Source organism: Meleagris gallopavo, chromosome 3, assembly GCF_905368555.1.
Source record: "Meleagris gallopavo chromosome 3, MGAL_WU_HG_1.1, whole genome shotgun sequence".
NCBI lineage: Eukaryota > Metazoa > Chordata > Aves > Galliformes > Phasianidae > Meleagris > Meleagris gallopavo.
The window spans coordinates 85,946,049-85,961,703 of NC_139406.1; the positions used below are offsets into that span (position 1 = coordinate 85,946,049).

Consider the following 15,655-nt stretch of genomic DNA (forward strand, 5'->3'; position numbering starts at 1 on the left):
TGCTTCTGTAATTGGGGAAATGAAGGAAAAAAGATTCAAGCAGATTAAATGTTAGTTCTTCACCAGCTGTACCATGATGCGATCATAGTACACAGAGAAATCAGTGAAAATCAGAAATCACACACAGAAACCAGTGAAACATGTCATTTTTACTAATAGTTTAGCTACCAGCTTAGAGTACCTTAGGCTCACCAACCCAATTCAATAGACTGGCACTTCCCTCATAAGCAACAGAAAGCAAGTATTTAATACTTCTCCCTGCCCGTCTAGAAAACCAGGCATCGAATACGTCCGACTTTGAAGCTGGTTTCAAGGAGAACGCATTAAGAACTAACGCTGCCCGGGATCCACGGCAGCTTTACGTTCATTTCCGTTCCAGTTATTCAGTACGGCCGTGACGCAGCGTGGCCCCATTAGAACTACAGGTCCCGGCGTGCGCTGCGGGCAGGCAGCAGGACGAGAGGGGGTGGGGAGAAAATGGCGGCCGCTGAACTGAGTCGGAGCGGTGGCTGAGGTGAGTGTGGGGCAGCCGGGAAGCAGTTCTGTTCTTTGTTTCTGTCTTCGCGACCGTCTTTTTCTTTTCTTTTTTCTCCTGTTGTCCCGTTTGAGAGTGAGGAGGTGGCGTGAGGTGGGCGGGCAGGCGCTGAGTGGCTGCGGCGGGGTGAGGGATTGGGGAAAAGGGAAGAGAAAGGGAAGGTGAGCGAAGAGCCGCGGGACGTCCTCTGAGCGAGTCGTGCTGCTGTCCCTGGAGGGCCCCAGGAGGGCCCTGGAGGGCTCTGCCTGAGTGATGCCTGCATGGCACTGGAGGGCAGGAGGCCTTCCGTGAGACTTTCCGCAGCCAGAGCCTTGCTAGGTCCCCGCTATCAGTTTGCAAACACTGGAGGAAGACTGGGTTGGAGTTGTTTCCTAGGTGGCTTTCTCCATAGATACTGGGTGCCTCTCTCCATGGTGGTCCTGGCTAACATGTAAAGCTTTCTTTGTAGAGATCCCTTTCCTTCACACCTGACAGGAGTTGCATCCAGGCAGGGAGAGAATTTATTTTTTGCAGTCGCTTTGTCAATCACCCCTTCCTTAGTGAGGGATCCCAGCTGCCTGCCTTCCTAATCTGGATGGCATTCCCTCCTGGTGAGCAGTTCAGGCAGGTTGGTAACAACAGATGTGTTATCCTCTGCACAGGAGAGACACGGATCTGTTGGGAACCACCTCCCCTATGAGGTCAGGCTGAGAGCTGGGGCTGTTCACACTGGGGAAGAGAACACTGTGGGGATACCAGTTAGCAGTCTTTCAGTATCCAGAGGGGGATTGTAATAAGGAAGAGTGCAGACTCTTTGTTAGGGTCTGCTGTAGAACAGGTTGCCCAGAGATGTGGTGAATATCTTGTCCCTGCAGATATTCCAGGTTAGGCTGAATGAGACTGAGCAACCTGGTCTAGCTGTAGCTGTCCCTGTTCATCGCAGGAAAGTTGGACTAGATGACCTTTAAAGGTCTCTTCCAACTCAGACAATTGTATGAATCTATGAAATGGCCTTTAATACAGCAGTATCTCACTATGGATGCCCCATCCTTGGAGGCACTCAGTGCCACATTGGATGGGCCCTGGGCAGCCTGATCTGATGGGTGGCAACCCTTCCCACAGCAGGGGTGAAACTGGGTGAGCTTGAAGGTCTGTTCCAACCCAGACTTTTCTATGATAAACATTAATTGAACAATGAGACTGTCCAATTGGACTATACAGTGAGCATTCTTAAATAGCTTCACGCTTTACTTTAAAGTTCTTACATGCTTTGGTGTTGCTGTGCATTTTTCTGCCAGCACTGTCTGGCAGTGCCAGTAAGTACACTGCATGGAGCCATGCTTAAGGTAATTGAGGTGTAGGTTCACAAATTCTGTTACTGAGAACTAATTATATTACCATTTCTTCCTTTAAGCTTAATGTGGTTAGAGAGGTATCCCATAGTACTTTGAGCTGAGATATTAGGAATAAAAAAGCCTGGGTTGGATTATGGTATCTCCATGCTCTGTTGGAGAATTTGTAGAAAAGTCCCATATCAAAATGAGTTTTAACTCCTATATCTAAATCAAGTTAGCCAGTTTGTGTTTGTAAAGCTACATCAGATGTTTCAGTTTAATATTAGTTTGAAGATGATTGCTTTAAGTCTGGCATCATCTTAAGGAAACATGGGCAGTTAGTGAGGAACATTATCTTCTCTCTACTTCTGAAGCAAACTTATGCAGGAGAAAAGAATTAACAGTTTTTGTATGAAATATACGTGGAAGGAGGCATTGGCATATTCAGACTCATCAATTTAACTTCAGCTATTATGAAAGTGAACTGCATTTTTAATTATCTAAGCTGTAAAAAGTATGGGTAAAGACAGCGTCTGTTGAAATCAGTGGTTTTTAATTGTCTAGCCTAATTCTGTAACGAAGGAATACTTGTAAAATCACTCTAATTTTTAAACAACTTTGAAGGTGTTTTTTTTTTTTTTCTTTTTATGTAAAAGCATATTGTGTTCTTTACGTGGAATAGAGGAGAAGTATTTATTTGATGGATTTTTAACTCACTGCTGGCAGTGTATGTACAGAGGTATAGGAGTGGTGCTTTCAGTTTTGACACTGAAATGGATATTGGGTTACACTGGCCTTTGAGAAAGGGGGGAAGGATCCATTTTAAGCTACATTTTTTTTGAAAACTGCATTTTGGAGCCAAACTGTTGATATTTAAGAGTAAGCATGGGACTTGTTAATCTTACATCTCTTTAGCTAATTACCTATTGACAAAACTAGCTGTTTCGATCAATTTTTCAGTAGAAAATGTGAGTGGGGAAACAAGCAATGTCAGAACTTAATACGTAGTGCATTATAGCATTTTCAACTCATGCCTGCTCACCAGCCTAGACCATCTGACTGCGAGAGAAGCCTGAACCTGTGCTTTCCTTTGTCTTAATTTGCAGGAATGGATGGGTGCCCAGTTTACAATCTCATTTTGAATACTCAAATTAAGTTAATTATTTATAGTGTTACATAATGGAGTTACATAATGGTGTAGTTACAGAAAGAAAATACAACACCGTAATATACAAATTTCTTCAGCTGAAGCTCAGGGGTATATACATTTTTGGAAATACAGATTTAATTCTATTGGACCGAGATAATAATTCCGCTGTTAATACAATTTTTTCCCCATCATCCAGCACTTGTGCATATAATCTTATTTTTTTTTTAAAGACAATCCTTATGAAATCAGATTTGGTCCAAAGCTCTGAATACTTTTTTTCCCTCACTGAATAGAGTCATGTACTCTTAAATTACTGTGATAATCTGACATAATGGAATATGGGCCATGAGATCTTTCCATTTTAGATGTCTACAGTGGTTGCTTTTATTCTTTTAAAGCTGAACAAGAAAAATACGTCTGTTCTTCTGTTTGGCTTTTAGTGCCGTCTGTGGAATCTTGGGATAATAAAGAAATAGTTTCAACTTCTAAACTATCCTTTAATTTTGGATCCTGGGTTATTTGAAGTAAAGACAGAAGATGCACACTTGAGGGAGAGAGTGATCAGGATCAGAAACAGTAAGCACAACAAAGCATGTTTTTATTCCTATGTTAGTGCTTCTGGAATCTGATGAATCAGTGGCTTTCTTCATCCTTGCCAAGTTGTTTTAAAAAGGTTATAAATGAAACTGAAAGTTTTTGTTAAGAAAAGTGACCCTCACCTGTCACACAAATGTTGATCTGCTTTTTAAGTGTAGATTCAGAAAGGTTGTACTTTAGTTATAATTGTGTTTAGATTTACTATTATCATTAGGAAAACAGCCTCTAGTCTTCTTTTTCACATGTCATTCCTAAACTAAATTATGACTGCCTTATCATAGTTGGCATTACCTTTTTTTCAGTTGTTGAGTTGTTGTTCGTCAAATACTGGACTTCTTTTTCCTTCTTTTAATGCTTAGAATTTATTCCAGTGGCAAACAGCAAAGCAGGGTCATCGTGAGAAGCTTCTTATTTTAGTTAGTGCTGTTCTATTGCATTTGTTTCAGGAGATAGCAGCATCTGTGGTCAAAAATTTGCCCTAGGCCTAATCTGCCTGTGATTCAACCCTGTATTTTGGAAGCTGTGGGCTGTGTTTTGCGCGTAGAAGTTGTAGCTTCGTTTTGAATTTGTGGACTTGTTACAAATCATAATGTAATTAAAAATCCAGTTAACTATTTTAAAATGAAACCAAAAATGTTCTGTTTGAGCAACTCACTTAAAAAGAAATTTCCTCATATCAAATTATGCTACTTCTGACTCTTGCTTTGGTGTCATTTAAACATACTTCTGACCAAATTAAATGTTCATTCTCACATCGTTAGTACCTGGAAAAATAATCTGTGTTTTATATATACATATACAACAATTATTAGTTGAATATTGTTTTTTCATTTCTTATTTTTGAAAGGAGCAATACACTGTTTATCTGAGATTTTTTCTATTTGTGAAGAGGTGTATTTGCAAGGCTCTTTGCATTTAGTTGTTACTAAAATTCACGTGTGCTGGTTTAATATAGAAAAATGCCAAATAATTTGCACTTCAATATCTAAACAGTAGGTTAGGCTATATTTATTCCTAAAATGGTTTGTTTCAAGTTTGATTTAGTGGCAGGAAAATACCTAATTGCATCAAAAGTATGTTAAGCATCTTCTGTTTATAATTGTTTGCTCTCTCATCTAGAATCTATTTTCTTAATACTGAGAGAAAAATGTTACAGAAAATGCACATGAATGTTTAGCATCATTTTCTTTGCGTAGAGTAGAAACCTTTCACATCCCCTGTGCTGTGACTTGCATTTGAAGTGAAAGTACCTTGTATGGATATTCACCATTCAGCACCATAAACAGTGAGGAAGATCATCTCAATAAATGCAAAGAAGGCATTTAATCAGACATCAAATGTAAGAACAGGGTGATGGAATTTCAAGAATAGGAAAAATGTGCATATTATTCTGGTCAGATAGAGTGAACATCTGGGTTTCTGTGGTAACAGTCTGTGGTGTTGGAGCTAAAGAATGTTACTTGTCTCATTCTTGATAACTTTCTACATATATTTGGATGTAAATTGTCCAAAATTATTGTTTTGAATTACATTTTTGTTTTCCTTATAGCTTATACCTCGCAAAATAGAAGACAGATTACTGATTAACAATGCCTGCTAGTAAGTATTGTTACCTTAAATACTTAAAGATAATGTTTAGAGGTTTTTATGGATATGTGTATTTTCTCTGGGAACTAAAAATTGTAACAAAATTTAAAGGGGGGGAAGGTCGATAAATGATACTTGCTGTTATTTTTAAGGTACTTAAGATCTTGATATTTTGCAGTCTCTGTAGATCTCAGCATATATTTTCAGGAGATGCTCACAGCTTAACATTGAGTTTAATGATTTAAAATATATTGAGTGCACTTTAATTACATGCTTATAATGAGTTTAGCAAGTGTTTCATTTCATGGGGAATCATTTGAGGACTATTTTTTGGAGTGACCTTATATTTTTATAAGCTGTGATTAGTGATTGTTTAAAAATACTTTTAAGTAATTGTAGTGATCCATCGTTACATCTATGAATGTCTGATCTGAAAGTATCTGTAAGTAATGGTAATGTTTTGATATGTAGTACTGATAGAATCACTGTCGTGTAAAATACTTCACTGTAAGTATTTTGAGTTATTTTGATTTTGTGGTAAGTACTTGAAATTCCGCCTTTACATATTTGTGAGCTGATGTAACAAAATAGTGGCAAATATGTATATTCAGACTGTGCTGTGGTCTAACTTTTGCAATATCATGAACTGCTGCTGCCTTTTAATTGTAGTTTTGATACTATTAAGGCCTCCGCCATGATATTAATTTTTGCTGGGAGAGTGTTTTGCTGTGTTTGTTTTGTCTAACAACTATTTAACAATTAAGCTGGTAAATTAAAAGGTTGCTTTTTTTTTTTTTTTTTTTTTGATGAATGAATTAGTAAGGACAAGTTACTCCTTACTAACATTCGTGTGAATTATGAAATGACAGTACTTTATTAATATTTTCCTTGCAAAATTGTGGCAATAAAGAGAGATTGGATTCTAATGGAAGCAAGCATTATTTTGTTGATAGAGGTACCTTTCACCATTGTGCAGCCTCCAAGACTTCAGCGTTCTGAATGTGTAAGGGACGACTTTGTCCACTGATTTAGGCTTCTAAATAGATTCCTCTAATTTCTTTCCAGAGCATACTGAGGTAAAATAGGTTTCTACTGCAGAGAGTTAACTTTGAAGGTTTGTTTTCAGATCATCATGACATCTTTTTCAGTATTGTCCTGCTTGTTTGCGTGAGTCTGTATCGGTGCCTTGTAATATTTTTTCTACCCTTTTACTCAGTGTAGTTAAGGAATGTGTAGATGTGGAAGTGGTGGTATGGAAAGTCAGGAAAAGCCACGGTTTTGGTCTCTGGGCAATATTAAATCTTTTGGGGGACTTTAACTTTTGCTAGAGATACTTGAAAAAGTCATTCTGCAGTCATTGTAAATTCTATTTCCCCCATTATTAACTGTTATTAGATGTAGAATTGCTGGCTGTGACTAGCAATGGCATGGCCTTTATATATGAAATTGTTGCAACAGTGATAAAAAAAAATTGCTAAAATGTTTCTTTTCTCTCTTTTTTTTTTTTTTTTTTTTTTGTAGCTATAACTTTATATCCTCTTGTGCAAATAGCGTGGACATTAATGCTACAAACTTATTGCCTTCATCCCAAGTTGAAATGAAAGTTAGGAAATGTGAGAAAGTAAATAAGATTTCTCACTGGTATTATAGTACAGTGAGAGCAAGTTGATTTGAACAATTTTGTTAACTGATTTACCTTAGATTAAAATGTCACTTAGTTCTTTTGTTTAAAAAATAGAATATAAATAGTTTACTGCCTTCTCCCACCAAGACAATCTGAATAAAATAAGTTTTTAGTCATCAAATGTGCGGCCTCAGTTTCCTTGCTCAATAACTTATGCAGATAATTTCATTTAATTGGTATGGAGCAAAGCTGTTTTTGGTGTTTTTGACTGTATTTGAAATGAAAGGATGTGAGTCCTTCTGTTAAGGAAGAAAGCGTAGCTAAATCTTCTGAGAAAACATTTAATTAAGACTTGTGGTTTTGGGCATTATGTTCCAAATATTCACACTTAATCAGATGCTTCAAACAACAGTTTGCTAGCTAACGAGGTTTCTTTTAGGTAACTTAGTCTTGTTTTCTTTAACGTACTTAAATTATATCCTTAATTCTCAAGATTTTGTTAATAGTACATGTTATGTTATACTGATTCTGGCTTATGCTTAGCAGGTCATTTTATGACTGCTTTACTGACATGCAAATTCAGAGAGCAAAAAGAAAAAATAACTATGTGATTTCCTTGTATTTTGCCGTTGTATTAATAATACTGAAAAGTTTATTAATGCAAACATCCCCTACACTATTTGCCATCAACAGAGATTAGTTGATTTTAGAGTTGCATGTATTAGTTATGGAGAAAACAGTCTATACTTTGGCCTGTTCCCGGTTATGGTGAAGTCATCATTTTGGTAACTTCAGAACACTTCTAGGAATATACTGAGTAACAGTGTTGCTTCACCTTCAACTGTGTAAAATTTTGTTTCCTCAAAACTTAGAATACCCTATGGGTTTTAACTGTCATCTTTGTAGAGATAACTAGTGCGAAGTTGAGGTGCACTGCAGAGACTAAGGAAGTCACCAATACAGACGTATAAGATAGAGCAATTTAATGGTCTGATTGTCTTTTTCCTTTTTTTTTTTTTTTTTTCTTCTTGCTCTCTTGGTGAAAGTTGCTTTGTAACCTTTATTAAAAAAAAAAAAAGGAAATTCTCTTTTTAAATACACTTGAATACTTAAAATACGAGTAAATTCTTGACTCGTATTAATCTTCTGAACTTATTTTAAGAGGCATTAACTGTTTTCATTTTGAGTTTCTTTCCTCCACAACTTAGGAGAATTTAGTTCTCTGACAGTTCTAGGTTTATTCTGTATTAATGACATGATTAATGAGAAGGAAAAGTTTATTTCTCTGTGAAGTAAAGTTCTAAAATACCCTTATGGTGGTTGAAGATGTATTCCTACTTCTGTCAGTATAAATATTTCAAAGGATAATGCATTTTTGGTTTGCTTTTTTTTTCTTTTTTTCTTTTTTTCTTTTTTTTTTTTTTTTGCTTTTATGGCAAAAAATTACATCGTAGTTCTAAGTTATAACATTCCTCAATGTTTACATGTTTCTTGTGTACCCTTGACACTTCAAAATCCCAAATGGGACCTTCCACTTAATGAAATTGTTTTTTTTTGTATTGTTTTAATTAATTTTGTATGCAGTAGAGTTTCTATTTGTTTTCCATTGTTGACTACATAGAATAGTGTAAAAATAGTTACATTATGACTCTCAAAAACAAGGGTGTCCAACCTTTTGGCTTGCCTTGGTTGTTTGTTTAGTGAATAGAAATTGTCTTGGACCTTATGTGCATGTGCAGTTCCAAAAGTGATGCATCCAGTTTCCATAGAAATGACAACAGATGGAAAGAGCACAATAACACTATTTGATAAAGCAAATTCTCAACTACAAAACACTATTTTTCAATATAGTCACCACCATTAGCTGTGCATTTTCACCAGCACTGAACCGGAGCCTGCATGCTGCACTCAGAACCTATATCTGCACCAGCGAAGGTGACCCACTGTCACCACAGCTAAAAAGCACCACCCACCACCTCCCTGTGCACATGTTCACTGTTTGGTCTTCCGGTAACATTCAGCAGGCATTGATGAATGTCAGTGGCTGCAGTCTTTTCTGCATGGAATTCAGTGACACACCTTTGTTTCATGTGTACTTCCATGTCAGATGCTCAGACTGCCCCTCTGCTGCCGTCTGTAACATGGCAAAAAAATGTAATGGAATACTGGTGAGAAGGCTTAACCTCTACTGCTATACTGCCAACATCCACCTCTGGTGTTATGGCCAAGCATAATAAAACAGAAGGCATTACTTTTGGAGCAGCCCTCACAAAAAATACAGTATTGTTTCTTTGTAAGTAACAAAATATTTAATCTTAAATATTTTTCTTAAAACACACAGACAAGAAAAGAAAGAGGAACAAAAGCATAGAAGTAGTGGGATGTTTGACCTTGTTTTTGTGAGACTAACATACCAGTCTGGTTCGATGGCAGTGGCTGCAATTCCTAGTGAGCTCTCAGGCTGTTCATCAGAGGTATCTGATGACATTTTACTCTTCCTGTACTTCAGCTTTGTAAACAATTGTTCAAAATGTGTGTGCTCCCAAAACACGATGACATGAGTAAGGTGTGATTGTGAAGCAGAGGATATTTTTCTAAAATACAGATTATGAAAGTCCAGTTAAGAGACACAAACAGATTTTTGAGTTGAATGTCTGATTGCAACTCTGTGCAATCCATGTGAAAATTTTCAAGTCATTTATTTGTATCAACCAAGAATGGTCTCACAAATAATCACATAAATCAGTGATTATTTATTTATTTATTCATTTGTTTATTTTTGTAGTCTTGGAGCCCCAAGCTATGGGTTTAGATTGGATATAAGGAAAAAGTATTTTACAGTAAGGGTGGTGAGGCACTGGAACAGGTTGCCCAAGCAGATTATGGATGCCCCATCCGTGGAGTCGTTCAGGCTGGATGGGGCTCTGTGCAATCTGATCTGGCTGTACGTATCCCTGTTCATTGCAGGGGAGTTGGACCAGATGGCTTTTAAGGATCCCTTCCAACTGTGAGGATTCTGTTATTCTGTGGTTCTGTGACTTGATCTTTTGAGGTCCCTTCAAATTCTCTGATTCTGTTTTCAAATTCCTTTATCAAAACAGAAAGCACAGCTATGTATTCTTTGCTGTTCAGAGCCCTGCGTTTAGCCAGTGTATTGACATGCATGCAATGTTAGCCATCACTTGAGCCGGCACTGCACAGCACTGCTGTCCCCGTGCCCTGCTGTCAGTCAGCACAGTGTTAATAGCACACCGATGGCTTGGCTTGAATTTTAGATCGTTGTCTTTCCTACACTGAAAATAAAACTAATCTCAATCTTTTCATTAAGAAAGGAAAATCTGGTAACTTACAACAAGGAAAAATGTACTTTGTAGCTCTGTTTTTATTCACCTGTGGTATCATATGTGATTTCGGTGCTATTAGGGTGGCTGCATTCGTATTTATTAACGAATCTACGTGAGTTTCTTTAAGATCTCTTAATTTTGAGTAAATATTCATTTTGTTGGTTTCTGTTGGCTGTTAATTCTCTCAGTATATGTGTCATCCTTTGCCCACTTGGGATAGGAGAATGTATGCTCCATAGAAAGAGAAAACCATTTGTGCCAACACCTTGCAGATAATATCTAGTGACATCATTTCTCCCTTTATGGCCTTCCATTTGTTTTAGAACATTCTTCAGTATAGCCAAGAAATGAATACATTTTGTCCAACACACTGCTTGTCAAAAGCTAGAAAGTATATTTCCTCAGTTGTCAGTTTTGTGCATGCTGTCCGGGCTTATTATTGTTAAACAATCAAAGGGTTTGGAGCAGAACTTGATTCTGTGCAGATTAAAGTCTTTATGTGTTTTTAAACTATGCATATCAAATGTTAAAATGTAGCCTAATAGGGTTTTTTTTTTTTCAGGTTTTATTAAAATATTGCTGTCATTATTATTTACAGAAATTGCTTTGCAAGTGGTTTTTCAATGAGTCGATTAACCTTCATATGCAGCATTATTTGCTATTGATTTCTCAATCATGGGACGAAAGGGTAAGAAGTCTCATGCTGTTTATGCATGCAAGTGTCCTATTTTTTTATGCATGACAAAGAAAAATTGATTTGGGGAGGGGTTAAGCTTATCAGTATGTGATTAAATGCATGCATCTGTGGAAAGACTGGAGTAAACTGCTTCTAAAAATGTTTTGGCCTGTCCTTTATATGGCATATGAGCTATTTTTCCTGTCTCTGCTATGCCACAAGGATCCCCAGTGGTTTTGAGAAAATCAGATAACTAATGAATTCCTGAAGACAGAAGTTAACTGTGTACATTAATCTTGGCTTTCAAGGAATGCTGTTTCATTTCTAGAAAATGACATCATTCAAGATTAATTCATACAGCAGTTAGACAGGAGTGAGTAGAAAGCTGGGGGTAAGTAGGTGACTGAGACTTTACCTCATCTAGTAAGTTGTAGCTTTTGGCTGATGATTGTGTCCAAAGGAGAACAGCTCTGAATTCTGGTATTTGAAGATGCTTAGCTGAACAATCAAAGTTCAGCTTAATTCCATAATGTGAAATATCTTAGCAAATTCTGATTTTTCATAGCTGATGTATTCAAGGAAACAACCTATGACAATTAATAGTGCTGACTGAAAGTTTACAAACCTTTTGATACCAGTGCAGAGGTTGGTATGTGATTTTTCCAACAGGTGTATGTCGCAATTTTTTACATTTCAAAATCTTAAACAGTTACAGAACTGTTGTCTTACAAAAATGTATTTAAGAGTCTTCAGACTCCCAAGACATCTTGAAATCAGGGAATTCTCAGATGTTCTACAAATAAAATATAAAAAGCAATTTAGTTAAATCTATTATTGAAATACTTGCCTTTTTTTTCTTTAAATATGTATTTGTGTAGAATGAATATTGGGGTATTCTGATGTGCCTGTTCTTAGTTCTCAAGAAGAATGTTTCATGGATGTTGAACTGCTGACCCTTTGGTGATTTGCATGTGCCATGTGAAACGAGCATTACTGAATGCTCCTGTTTTGCATTTAAGAACTTTGGCTTTTTTTAAAGTATTGAATTCTTCTTCTAAACTACATTAATGACGGTAAAAGTTTAATAAGTAAAAGTTAATCTTTCCCAATTATTGGTGATTTTATATATCTTTATAAAAGATAAAGATTTGATTTCAAATACATTTTTTGTCTCTTTTTAAATTCAATGACTTAAACAAATCAGCATTATAAAGAAGAAAAAATAGGAGAAACGTTGTGTCTGAACACAGTGGAAAGCTTCCTCTATCAGTTATTTTAAATGTAGTAAGTACTGTAAGTATTTGAGTTGTGAAAAGTGTAGTGAATTTTTTCCTCACAATTAGGTTTAATTTAGCACTAGAGCACTTTCATCTCCATGCTTGCAGGGTAAGAGATCCCGGCAGTTTCAATTCTGAGCATTTTGCAAAAATGACAAAGCAGGTGGGACTGTGTCAGCATGGATCAGATCAATTCCAGACCATTTTTCTTCTTGTCTTGTCCTAACTATAAAAAGAACAGAAATAGCTTACCCAAATAATCGAAAAAAAAGATATGAGAAAGTCTTAAGATTTGGACTGCAGTTTTTGTTAGTTTATCAAATTCTTTATTTAAAAAAAAAAAATCTTTATAAAAAATCTGTATCAAAAGCACAATAGTCTAATTCATGTTCATGCAGTTTAATTATTTGCAGAGTTGTGTAGAGTTGTTTCAAATTCAAGAGGAAAACATTTTCTTTTGTTTGTTTTGTTTGGCAGAAGTCTGGTTTTTACATCTAACTAAGGCATTTGAGACTAGATGGTTAACAACATGTGTACATGTACATATATGTACTTCTTTCTATATAACTATAAAGCTATTTTCTAGAGTGAGCAGGTTAGTGGGATCAGAGCGGTGATGGCAAAGAGACATAGCCTTTAGCTACTGAAGATTTGCAGATGAGTTGTCATTTACTTTACATTCCTTAAATACCCCATTGCTGAGTAGAAATTACAGAAGGGGTGGGCTCCTTTTCAGTTAGCTGGGATACATAGTTCTGGACAGAGTCTTCAAGATGTGTGTTCTACCATTGCATTTGCTGTTCTGAGGAAGAGATAATCATTCAGACTCTGGTAGCAGCTGCACTACTTATTGTGGTTACTCTGGAACATATGGATTGAAGCTGGTGCACTTTGTGGCACTAATGGAGAAGACAAAATATCCTTATGATTGTTAATAATTTAAATTAAACCAGAAGGTTTTCTTTGATGTAATTTCTATCCTTCACGTGTGAATTAACAACTGTTAATATTGAAAAGTTGTTACACGAGCTTCTATTTGCTTGGTTTAGCACTAAGCTGATCTTTAGCGGGGGTAGAATGAACTATAATCAGACTGTCTTCAGGGAAGAAGTTGTGTACAGTGTAATGTACAGGCAGGTCTGGAGATCTATTCATAATAATTTATGAAGAGACTTAAAATTTTCTAGCCCCAAATAATTTAGTATTCTGTAAATACACTCATGTATCCAAATCGGAGTATCACGTTTTGTTAATGCTTCCTGAGAACATCAAATAAGCTAGAGGTAGACTCAATCAGGGTACTTAATTGGCTCAACTCAGCCAAGAGGTTATACTTAATCTTGTGTGTCTTCTGTGACTGTCTTTCAAGTAACATTGCAGTATTTTGTTGAGCATTTGATTTTTCAGTAAACTCCATGCAATTTAAATGTTATGCTGCTTAACAGGAGGAGATGTCTTAGCACGTTTTGGACCCTATCTGTGTGCCTCAGAACAATTGCTGCGTTGAGTTTTCTCATTGTGAGTGCCATGGTATATTCTTATGGTGCTTTCTATGTACAATGAGAGAAAATATATAATTCCTGTTATCTGTTACTTAAATACTGGTACAAAGAAAGTTCTATTTTAGTAAGGAAGCGTTTGTCAAATTTCTGTATGTGTACTGAAGTTTACAGCTGAGTGTACTTAAATGAGAGTAAATCTATGAGGACGTGCAATGGGAAGAGAAGCAGGAAAAGTCTAGAACTTGAAAGTAGAAGTGGGAGTGGGGAAAGGACTGGGGAAGGTGACATGGGGAACATTCCTGTTGGCTCTCTGCTTGGCTACCTGGAGCTGGGAGTAGGAAGAAAAAGTGTGACCAGCTTGAGCATCTTGGCAAAGCTTTTTAGTCTCGACTTAGGTATCAGGCATGAATGCTTGTTGAGGTGTTTAGCAGATATATAGATAAATATTTTTACCTGTAGTTTACCAATCGTGACTATCTTGAGGTATCGCTAGAAGTTTACCAGAGGGAAGCAGTAACCTTCTTGGAATAGTTTTGCCTCTTGCACATCTCAGGGACTTCTTGTTGCCAGCTTTTGGTCATGTTGCTGCTTGTCTTGCTATCCTTCAGCCTTTTAACCAAAGCTGCTATAGTGTCCTTCTGTTTCAGGCACAGTCCCATTGCCTGCAAAATGCTCTTCCAGGTTAGTGTTACTCCCCACTCCCAGCAATGTGGGAACTGAGTGGTGTTAGTAGGGTGCAAATGTGTGCATTATCAGTGCATCCTGTAGAGGAGTGTAATATAAGGATGTAGTTCTTTGTACTTTGCTCAGGAAAGTTAGAGTGAGGGTGAAGCCAGGCTGAACAAGTCAGTCCATCTGACACTGGGAAATCCTCTGCCAGGATCAGCACTGTGATGGGAGATACGGTTCTGCTACAGCTGCAAATCTCTGGAAGAACCAGACAGTCAGAGAGGGGGAGAAAGATAGGATTGGTGAGAGTTGGTGAGAGCAGGAAGAGGCTGCTATGATTACGTCAATCCTTCTTTATTTATTCTGAATTAAATAGTAGGTATACTACCATCACATTTAAATTTTAAAAGGATATCCTGCTGGCTCAGTGTGCTAATGGATGTGGCCCTTAAGTGCAGCAGGTATTTTGTCAATGTTTGTGATGACTCTGCTCTATGCTGTATTTCTACTTGTCTGGAGGGAGAAATAATGCATATTTGTGTGCTTGCTTCAGAGGCTGCACAAGGTATTGTGAGCTCTCTTTTCCTAACCCCACACCTTTACTACAGTATTTTGCCCGTGTTCCCTTTTTGTCCTGATTTATGAAACGCTGCTATAAAATCAGTATTTCTTTTTTTATAAATAGGAGTATCATGACAAACTCATAAAGGAGGAAAAAGAAAGAGGTATTATCAACCAAAACTCGTTTCCTGATTGCAAACTCTGAAAGCAGGAATGAAAATTGTACTTGTCCACAATATTATCAAACATATTATCAGTATTAGCTATAATGGGAAAGAATCAAGGAGATTTATGCAGATGTGTATTTCCAGATGTCTTTCCTGGAGTGGGAGTAATAAAATTTGTTTTTTTTTTTAATTGTTTTAGTAATAAGAAATAAATGACCTTGTTATTGCCAATAGAAGTACAAGTAAGGACAAGAAGCAAAATGCATAATAAGTCATAGAGCTTCTCTCACTGGAACTAGAGTAATTTTAGATGATAATAATGTTTTAAAAATAGAGAACTCTCGTGGTATCTCAGAGTAGGAAAAGAGGAGGTGGTATTGAAGAGAACGGAAATGAGCAAGTAAAACAAAGTTCCCATATGAAAACAACAAAGGTAGGAGAAAGAAGAGACGGTATGGAAACACTGTAGGCAGTGGAACTTATGAGAAAGAATGTAACCAGAGAACTTGCTGTAATGGAAAACTTTGTTTTAATGGATTAGAAGTCTTTAAAAGGCACCATCCCAAAGATAATATCTTCTCTGGGGATTTCTTTTAATTGCTAATGGTTCTGAAAAGAGTGCTTTGTTGAAGAAGCTTAGTGGTAAGCTTTAT

General features: G+C 36.8%; 1 protein-coding gene across 7 annotated transcripts in view; it reads left to right on the plus strand.

Moving 5' to 3' along the window:
- The first annotated feature begins 411 nt into the window (after window positions 1–411).
- The window catches only part of EFR3A (EFR3 homolog A), a 70,881-nt gene continuing 55,637 nt past the window's right edge, over window positions 412–15,655 (plus strand). For 3 of the 7 annotated variants that reach the window (XM_085221695.1, XM_010709375.3, XM_085221689.1), the window contains exons 1-3: window positions 422–514; window positions 5,145–5,194; window positions 10,749–10,838. In XM_085221695.1, the coding sequence (XP_085077821.1) occupies window positions 10,826–10,838 (13 nt within the window). In that variant the 5' untranslated portion in view covers window positions 422–514; window positions 5,145–5,194; window positions 10,749–10,825. Of the gene's footprint in view, window positions 515–3,438; window positions 3,575–5,144; window positions 5,195–10,712; window positions 10,839–15,655 lie in introns of all 7 variants that reach the window. The other 4 variants (XM_085221691.1, XM_085221692.1, XM_085221694.1 and 1 more) reach the window with 4 other exon arrangements.